The sequence below is a fragment of the Trachurus japonicus genome, chromosome 18 (genome assembly GCF_045865225.1).
Source record: "Trachurus japonicus isolate A0001 chromosome 18, Traja_1.0".
NCBI classification, from domain to species: Eukaryota; Metazoa; Chordata; class Actinopteri; order Carangiformes; family Carangidae; genus Trachurus; species Trachurus japonicus.
In genome coordinates, this window is record NC_140924.1 from 25,613,490 (window position 1) to 25,623,919 (window position 10,430).

Consider the following 10,430-nt stretch of genomic DNA (forward strand, 5'->3'; position numbering starts at 1 on the left):
CAAAAGGCAGTCTGAGAAAGCAGTATCTGCCGAAGGGCGTATTAAAGGTACAGTACTTGGTGCTGCTTTCATCCAGTTTCAGCTGCCAGAAGCCTTGTGAGGCGTCAAGCTTTGTGAAGTATTTGGCACCTGACATTTCACTGATGATCTCTTCACGTGTAGGTATTTGATAATGTTCACGCTTTATGCTCTCATTTAAGTCTTTAGGGTCCATACATATTCTCAACTCACCATTCTTTTTCTTTGTGATGACCAGTGAGTTGACCCAGTCTGTAGGCTCATTGACCTTTTTGATCACTCCTAGCATGATCATTCTGTCGAGCTCTTTCTTTAGGCAGTCTTTCAGTGGAGCAGGAACTCTGCGTGCTGCATGCACAACTGGTTGGGCTCCTTCTTTCAACTGTATTTTATATGTGAAGGGCAAAACACCAAAACCCTTGAAAACATCTGAAAAGTTCTGAACAATTGTGTCCATAGAGTCATTTGTTGGGTTTATGGTTGGGATGATGCGATGCACTCTTTTCACAAACCCCAGTTCTTCACAGGCTCTGTCACCAAGAAGTGATTCCCGTCCCTCATTCACAACAAAGAAGAATAGGTGGTGCACTTTTCCTTTAACTGTGACACTCAACCTGCATGTGCCCAAACATTTGATTGGCCGACCATTGTAGTCTTTCAGTCCAGATTCTTTTCTTTTTATTTGTGGCTTATTTTTCATTGCCTTCACATCACACATGCTTATGAGATTTGCTTTTGCCCCAGTGTCCAATCTCATGGTGACTACAGTCCCATTTATCATTAGAGGAGCTATTCACTTATCTTCTGTAGTGACATCATTTACATTGTCTGGTTTATTTATTTGTTCACTTTCACAATTCACCATTCCAACAAAGAAAGTGTCACTTAGATCAGGCTCGTCTATTAAGTTTACAGTTTTTTCTTTCTTCCACTCTTTCCATTTGGAGAAGCATTGTTTAGCAAAATGATTCTTGCCTTGGCAAGTGGAGCATTGCTTACCAAACGCTGGACACTGTCTAGGCTTGTGCTGTGAGCCGCAGCGCTTGCAGTTTATCCTCACGTCCTCCTGCTGTACAGGCCGGGTCTCTGTGCGCCGTCTCCGCTGATACGACACTGCTCCAACCGCTGCCGCGCTGTCGCTCTGCGCCGAGGCGACTGCAGACATCTCGCTGAACGTCCTCACGTGCCTTTGGGACAGCTCACTGGCCTGGCAGATCTTAATGGCTCCTGCCAGCGTCAGCTCCATCTCCCGTAGTAGCCTCTCTCTGACCTTTTTATCCTCCACGCCGTAGACAATCTGGTCCCGGACCATGGGGTCCGACAGCGCCGCGAAGTTGCAGGACTGCGCCTTTAGCCGCAAGTCCGTCAGGAAGCTATCGAAGGGCTCATGCTGCCGCTGTGTACGAGACCGAAACACGTACCTCTCGTACGTCTCGTTCTTCTTCGGAGAACAGTGAGCATCAAACTTGCTAAGCACTACATCCAACTTTTCATTATCTTCAGGACTGTCAAACACGAACGTGTTAAATACTTCTATGGCCTGTGGCCCTGCTATCGTTAGCAGCAGCGCTACCTTTCTTGCCTCCGGCTTAGCCTCGAGTCCCGTAGCCGAAACATACAGGTGAAACCGCTGTTTGAAGGTGCGCCAGTTCTCGTCGACATTCCCCGTTAGTTTCAAACTTTCCGGTGGTTTTAAATCCATGTCGTTCATTCGAGTTTACTCCTGGTACCATGTCATGTTCGTGTTCCAAGGATGAGGCCGTGTTGATAGCAAGTAACTTAGTTTAATGTCTCACGTTCTCAACAACATACATGTGGCTCCATGCAGTCTTGCTCTACTGTCCTATATGGTACGGTAAGCTGACTACTAACCAGTACTGCCGCCTAGCGGTCAAACATGTAATAACATCTAATCATAACACATAGTTCAGGTCGTCTGAGCCCAGATTCTGGAGATAATAATCATAATGATTAATATTATAGAAAAAGGGATAGTTCAACATTTTGGCAAATTGGCCCATTTAGTTTTATCGTTTTAGGAGTACCACGCTATGAGATAACGGAACGTTATAGACAGAGTTGTTTTCGGGGAAAATGCAGAGACTGCTTGACGAAAAAAGGCCTCCGATGGGAGCGCGCATAATCGGTTTTGCATGAATTTACCTTGAAAACAACTCGTAACGTTCCATTATTATCTCATAGCGTGGTGAATGTGCAAGTCACAACTGAGAGTGTTTTCGAGTTGTTGAACTGTGTATTTGATGAGTTTGATGAGGGACACCAAGAAATCCCATTAGCCTCCCTAGCGTAGCTCTGAGCAGCTATCTGCTTGCCGTTCTACCTACTGCTAAAACTATAGGTATTATGGCAATGGGCGAATTTGCCAAAATGTTGAACTATCCTTTTAATTACCAAAATATTAACTGAGGTAAAAGAGGACCAGTAGGACTTCCTAATTGACTGAACTTGAACAGTTTGATGCCTGTTGCAGGACAATGGTACAAAAATCATTTGTTTAGATTCACCTTTCAGACATCAACCTACTCTGTACAGATTAAGGAGTTTCCACCAGTTTATTATAATCAAACCACTTTGTATAAAAACTTGGATGATTTAAATAATAAATCATCCAGCTTTTGGTCGATGATTCTCATTGGTTCTTTGAACACAGTCATCAATAGCAACCTCATTGCATAAATCAAATAATCAAGGTTGAACTGGTCCTGTCAGAACTGAGTTAACGATGTATCTTAGAGTAAAAGATGTTTTACCTGGTTTCTTCCTGTCTGTGGTTCTTCACTCACAGCTACAAAAGACAAACGTTAAATATTACTGACTGCAGTTGTGGAGTTTTCCATCATGTTGACACAATTTACATGAGTATGTGCAACAAATTATAAAATCAAATTACGCTGTACCTATGTGAAGTTTCCTGATTTTAACAGCCAAGACAATAATGCAGATGATGAAGAAAACCATCAAAACACCCAGAACCAGACCAACCAGTATCCCACTTCTCCAGGTGTTCATTCCACCAGACCCTGCTACGATAAGAATCATAGATAAACCTCGGGTTGCTTTAGACATGGTCTGTATTGAAATTGCTCTGTCGTAAAAGAGAGAAGGAGAACCTCACCTTCAGAGTCAACATTCTCTTTATTGTCAGATTCATCACCACCTGAAAAAACAAAGATTCCGTTTATGGTTGTTTCTTTGTTCTGCTTTCACTCTATTGTCACATTATATCAGAGATACAGTAAACATAATGGAAAATGTCTGAAAGAGATTAGACTTAAATACAATCTTACCTTGAACATTTAACTGTGTTGTATCACCAATGACTGTGTGGCCATTTATGTAAAATCCACAGAAATACAGTCCAGAGTCAGATAAATCCACTCTGTTGATCTTCAGAGAAACAGTGAAATTGTTGGAGCTCATTTCAAATCTACTGTCAAATCCATCACAGAGTGAAGCTTTGGTTACAGCCCATAACATAGAAGAGACACAGCTGACTCTGGTTCTGTTGACCACTCTGAACCACTCTGTAGTAGTTGCCGTTTTGGAAATGTTGGAGCACAGCAGTGTGATGTTTTCACCAGGCTGGACGTTCACAGTGTGAGACACTGAGACAGAGATCCAGCCTGAAACAAACAGCAGAGACAACAAAAGAGCTGATGACACAACAGCAGAACATCTTGAATGATGTTTCTGATGAATGATCCAACAACAGAACTTACAGCAGAGAAGTAAAGCTGACATCAAGGTGAGACTCTTCATTGTGCGTATGATCGTCTTGCTGCAGTGAGACTTTATGTCTCTGAACTCTTGTACCGGGGGTTTGGTTAGAAAGAGGTGGAGCCTGTCAATCAAAGTGACCACATTAATGATGCAAAGCCTGTGAACTCATTCAGGCAGCCAACTGAGTTGCACCGTTTTACTGTATAATCCTTGACATGTCTCTCACAGTCATTCACACCCTTCCAATTTGGGCTTTCTGTTTCCAAAATCTACCCATCTTCCTCTTTGCCCGTCAGTGACACTGCTTCCCCTCAAAAAGTCTATTGCATAGTTTTAGGCCCACTACCACCTCAGCCTCCATCTGCAGGCTCTCGAGGGTCAAGATATTTCCTCATCACTCAGATATACATTTAATGAAATCCTGTTCACAGGGAGTGAAGCTGCAATAAATATTTATTTGAAATAAATAAATATTTCAAGTGTGAGTTGTCTGACTGAAATTAAAAAAAAAAAACTCAATCGGCCTCTCTCAAAGAGCTCTCCTTTGGTTTAATTCATACTAGGGATGGGCAATAAGAGATACAATAAAATAAGTAAATAAAATCAAAATGTGTCTGCTAATAAATGTAAAAATCTAAACGTTTAACACAAATAACATAATTAAATAAATAAAAAATAAAACAACAATTGTAACTTACATTTGAATGAAATAAAATGTCAAAGCAAGGTCATTTTATGTGTATAACCCATTTTTACAAACAGTTTGTCAACATCCTCTGCCCTTAGACCCTCACATCCACTGAGGAAAAACTCCCAAGAAAACCCAGGAGAAACCTCAGTGTGAGCAACAGAGGAGGGATCCCTCACTCAGGACGGGCAGACGTGCAATAGATGTTGTATACAGACAAGGAAACAGTTTATAAGATGGAATATGGAAATGGAATCTTTCAGTTAACAAGAATGGGCTCTATGCACAGTTCCACTGTTTCCTGAATTTAAGGTAGCTCCTTTTCCTGTCTTACATTATTGGACAAACTGATTAATCCAGGTGTGTCTGACCATTGTGAGTACTCAAGACACAACTGGATTAATCAGTTTGTCCAATAATGTAAGACAGGAAATAAAGGAGCTGCCTTAAATTCAGGAAGTAGTGGAGCTGTGCGTAGGGCCCATTGATGAAAGGAGCTTCTGGTGGGAAGGCTAGATTATATACAGGAAGGATTTTTTTTAAGGACTATATACCAAACGAGGAGCTTCTTGATCTGCCCATCCCCAATGAGAGACTCTATGTATGTAATGTCTGTTACTGTGACTGCAACTGCTGTATGAACGTCTTATGTTGGACCCCCTTGAAAAAGAAATCTCAAGGGGATATTCATAAATAAATTGCAAATATTGTAATACAAAAGATCTTTGTAAACTTGTCGTCACACATCTGAAATAAAGAGACAAGTGATTTGCCAGCTGACATGAGGGTGGAGTTGATCTGGACAGGTTACCAGTTTATTACAAAGTCACATAGAGATGAACAATGCATACACATGCACATTCATATGGGAGATATAGAATCACCAACCTACTGATAGAGTCTGTCTTTGGACTGTGGGAGGAAGCTGAAGAACCTGGAGAAACCCACACAGGCAGAGGGAGAACATGCAAACTCCACCCAGAAAAGCCTCAGGCCTGGAAATCAAACCCAGAACCTTCTTGCTGAGAGGAAACAGCGCTAACCACAGGAGCACGGTGCCACCCAAGTCAGTGGCAGTTTATAGAGACTATAGTTTAAAGACACAGAGGTGATTTTTTTGTCTTCTGTGCATAATTGATGCGTTTATTGAAAATTCATATGAGTCAATTCAGTTGTTGAGCCAGCAAAGATGCAGAAAAGTGAAGGTGTCCAGGCAGAGAGCAGCAAGAAGCAGGAGAAAGGCTTTCAGCACAGGAAATACAGTTCATACAGTGAGACGGTGGTTTCACCACATGTGCCTGGGTTCCAGCTACTTCCTGAATCTGATGGCATCGTAGATAACATGAGTTTCCACCTCTCTGAGTGAAGCAGGTCTCTTGTTCTTCATTGTCTTTGAGAGGAGCCTCAGAGCTGCTGCTGAGTTCAGGTCATCAGAGTCCAGATCCTGTAAAACAGAGAGTTTACAGTCAAAAACATGGAGCCTTCTCAGAAAGCAGCACAGAATATGTGAGGTTCAGGCTTCCAAGAGGAAAGAGTGGACCTCTAAGTGATTAGTAGTTCTGACTTTAAAGGGAAACTTTGCTTTGCTTTGCTATGTTGCTAACCTTCCTTCTGGCCATGTCCATTTGTTTTCAACGAAGCTGACGTGAAATCAATTCATGGAGCTGTGGATAACGTTATTCATCATATACACGTTACAATGTGAATTTGTGTAGTCTTATTTGTTAAAAACAAGACATTAATGGTTACGGGGCACGTTTGTGTCGCGGTGCTGCAGAGACAAGAGCTGAAACGCCGGGTTGGTGGCTGGCTGTGCAATTGCAAGTGTGGTTTTGGGCCAACAGATGCTAGGTGGATGTCAGAGAGCCTCCATTGTCCATGTAACAAGTTACAAGTCATATATTTAACCATCACAATTACTCCGAAGCTGTTTAACTAAGGCAAAAATGTAGCATAGTTCCTCTTTTAAGGTTGTATTTTCGTGGTTGAAGGTGCTGAAACAGTATGATTACTGTTCATAGTTTAATCAATGTTATTTAACTCATTGAGCCAACCACGTAATTTCTCGTTTTTCATTCCCATGCGTTGAGTGCCAAAAATGAGATTTCTCGTTTTTTGCTTTTTTTTTTTAAATTATGAAACTAGACACTAAGCACACCCCAAATTTACACACCTTATGTGTAAATTTGGGGACTCTACGACGAGTAGAACTGAAATAGATGACGGTCAAAAAACTCCTGACAGCTGGGGCGGTGCGTGGCGCAGTGGGTAGAGCGGCCGCCCCATGTAGAGGCTACAGTCCTCGCCGCAGGCGTCCCCGGTTCGAATCCCGCGTCGGGCAGACCTTTCCTGCGTGTCATTCCCCCTCTCTCTGCCTCCCCATTTCCTGTCTATCTCTACTGTCATCACTATCAAATAAAAAAAAAAAAAACTCCTGACAGGAAGTTTTTATCATAACTCGACTTTTGCAAACGGAGTTCTGCATGTGGATGCAGCAGCTGCTCTGCTCTCACCCGCGAGGCTCCAGCAGCTCGGAGCTGAAACAGGAAGCTCTCAGCCGACAGTCCCACCTGGTCTTCATCTGGAGCAACACCGTGTCCTCCCCAAGGTCCTCCCGCGGTAAAATGTGATGATCCCTCGGTCAAAGCAGACCGGCACCACCGACCCGTACCACAGAAGGACCGCGACCACTGGTGGGGCCGGTGTTTCCGGACCTGCTGTGGCCGAGAGACCATCACATTCCGCGGCGAGAGGCTGTGACGCGGCACGGTGCGTCTGTGTTATTGTTGTGAGCCACAGTATGTGTTGGTGGCAATAATATAGAATACACTGTGGCTCTACAAAAATCGTCAAAAATGGTCTAAATTGCCGGTACACTTGACTAAAACTTTGGAAAGGAGCGTGGCACTCAATGAGTTAAGAAAAAAAGAAAAAAGATGATTCACCTTGTTTCTTTCAGGATGCTGCTGTTCATTTGCTGCTCAGTGATAAAAGACAGAGTAGTGAATTAGTTGCTGACCTAATACCTTGCTCCGGTCCTTTTTGTCACAATTTCACACAACATACCACAACATAAGAAACAAATACTACATCAGCTGTACCTGAATGAAGTTTACCAGCCAGAACAATGATGACTACAGTGAGGATACCAGTCAGAACTCCCAGTATCATAGTCGTCAGGTTCGTCACTTCACCAGGTTCTTCAACAATAAAGATAAGAGATCAACTGGTGGATTTCGACATGGTTCATATTGAAGTTACACACTCTATGGTAACAGAGAGAAGTAGAAGCTCACCTTCAGAGTCAACATCTTCTTCATAGTCAGATTCATCATCACCTGAATAAACAGTTCAGTTAAATTACAGTTTTTCCTTGTGCTGATTTTACTTTGTATCATTATGGTAGAGAAACAGTGATCATGATGATGTGAAAACGGCATCTAAGAGGTCAGACATAAATACAAACTTACCTTGAACATTTAAATATATTGTATCACCGATGACTGTGTGTCCCTTTGAGTAAAATCCACAGAAATACAGTCCAGAGTCAGATAAATCCACTCTGTTGATCTTCAGAAAGACGGTGGAGACGTTGGAGCTCATTTCAAATCTACTGTCAAATCCATCACAGAGTGAAGCTTCTCCCTCATACCCGTATTTAGAGGAGACACAACTGGCTCTGGTTCTGTTGACCACTCTGAACCACTCTGTCTGAGTTGGATCACTGGAAATGTTGGAGCACAGCAGTGTGACGTCTTGACCAGGCTGGACGTCCACAGTGTGAGACACTGAGACAGAGATCCAGTCTGAAACAAACAGCAGAGACAATGAGAGTGTATAAAGTAACAGAGCTCCTCTTCATTAATCTAGATGCTGATGGTTCACTGGTTGAGTCACACTGTTAGTTTATAATAAAGTACTTACTGATGCAGCAGAGACATAAAGCTGTTATCAAGCTGAAGCTCCTCATTGTTGCTGTCGATGGAGTCACTACAAAGATGGCTTCATCCACCGAGCTCATATAAAGAGGTGTAGAGGGGCGGAGTGTGTGTAGTCTTTCATCTCATCCGTCACACTAAAGGCTGTTTGTTCTAGAACGCCTCCAAAACATTTTTCTCACTTGCATCTCAGGAGTCGTTTTTAAAGATGAAAAAATAGAGCAATTTGTGAAAGGAATATTCTGTGAATTTCAGCCTGTTATCCAGTGTGAATTCAACTTATCATAGTGAATCCTATGAGAGTCATGCCCACTTTGTGTCCAACAAAATAATTCATTTAAGAGGTGAACTGTTTTATAAAAAACAAAACCTCATCATAACCAGTGATGTTAAAGTCCCATGATGTTTAATCCATGAGTTGATTTATAGCTCATCATGAAGAACACAGTCCCCAGAGGGAAAATCCAGACTTTGATGACCTGAACTAATCAGTTCTGAGTTTCAGGAGGAGGCCTGTGTCAGAGACAGAGAGGGATGGAGACAGATGTTGTGTTCACTGCCTCTGCTGAGACTCAGGAAACCTGTGGAACTGCAGCTCAGAGTGGAGGAAGCAAAGTGATACTGTCATTTTGTCCATCAGAGGAGTTAATGTCACTTGTTACTGAATTTGTTGCCAAAATATAGTTTTGTGGTAAATTTCTTGCTTCATGTCAAACAGTGATAACTTGTAGAGTGCAGAGTTAAATTCTGTGTGTGGTGGAGGCGGAGCCTGAGAAGCCACTGACAGTCGTCCAGAGTCTTTTATATTGAGAGTTAGATGAAGATGTACAGCAGTAGAGGTGTGAGTGAGGTCACATCACCTTTGATCAGAGTACAACTGGTCTGCACTCACATGCAACAGCCGGCATGTGAAGGCCCTGGTTCTCTGCTCGTTGTTTTCCATTGCGGTTTTCGAATGGCGCTTTTAGAGACGTTTAAACAGAAGTGCCAACCACAGGAAGACAGGCCTTCAGCTCTCTGCATCATAACCACACACAAGGCTTTTTTTCTTTGTACTGTTTCATCAAAAATATATTCTTAGTCCATTTTCGTTATTTGATCCAACCTCAGTGTATCATCTCATAGTCTACCTGTCTACTTCCTACATCGTGCATATGCAAAACCAGGAAATGCTTGAAATCCATGATGCCACACATATGTATTATATTAATAAGTGCAAAAAGAAAAAGAAGAGCAGAAAAAATGGTATTTGTATTTCCTATAATGTTCCACGCTGTGTAGTGTGATGACTTGATGAATTTAGAATTAACCGTCTCTGTCGAAGACGTGAAGTGTAACTCACAGCTCCTCCCTCCCTGCAGACTCCTCCTCCTCTTTGTTGTCAGTGTTACACAGGAAACTCACCCTCATTGGTTCATATCACATTTCGTCAATCTCTGTTCAAGAGGAGTTTCTTATGTGTTTGTATTTTTCTCTCAGCTGTCTTTCAAACAAGTGATGAGTTCACCTCCCTCCTCTCAGAAACATCAGTGTCCTGTTCTGGCTCCTCCTCTGACAAACCTCTGAGCATCTTCTGTTTCCTCTTCAGATCACAATCAAAGACTAAACAAGCTGCTGTGAAGTGACTGAGTGAATGAAAGCTGATCTTTACCCACATCTATCACCCTGTGTCTTCACAGAGGGATGATCTTAACTCTCTGCTTTTACCTGCTGTCTGTTTCATCACACCAAAGCTGCCAGGAAAGAGAGACAGTTGGTGCTGGTGTGTTCACAACCAGATCATTTCTGTATCGTGAATTAATTCCTGAAACTCTGGCTGGTACTTTAATCTTGAAGTGTGAATGCTGATGTTTATGAAGCTTGTGAAAAGAAAGTAGTTAGGTAAACAGTCAATGACAGACACCACTGTCTGAGGAAATATTACACATTTATTTTTTGACATTGAATACTTCACTACACACACACACACACACAAAAAAAACGTAACACGGTGTGAATAGGGCAAAGCCTCAGCTCCATCCTGAGCTGCTCTTCTAGACGTTTCC

At 42.4% G+C, this 10,430-nt stretch overlaps 1 protein-coding gene across 1 annotated transcript; it reads right to left on the reverse strand.

The window, feature by feature from the left end:
- Positions 1-5,751: 5,751 nt before the first annotated feature.
- LOC146969416 (uncharacterized) lies at positions 5,752-8,417 on the reverse strand. The gene is made up of 6 exons (XM_085760466.1): positions 8,372-8,417; positions 7,918-8,253; positions 7,744-7,785; positions 7,549-7,647; positions 7,393-7,427; positions 5,752-5,891 (listed from the first exon to the last, which is right to left on the reverse strand). The coding sequence occupies exons 1-6, from the start codon at positions 8,415-8,417 to the stop codon at positions 5,757-5,759; spliced, it is 693 nt and encodes a 230-aa protein (XP_085616592.1). The 3' UTR covers positions 5,752-5,756.
- Between the last annotated feature and the right edge of the window lie 2,013 nt (positions 8,418-10,430).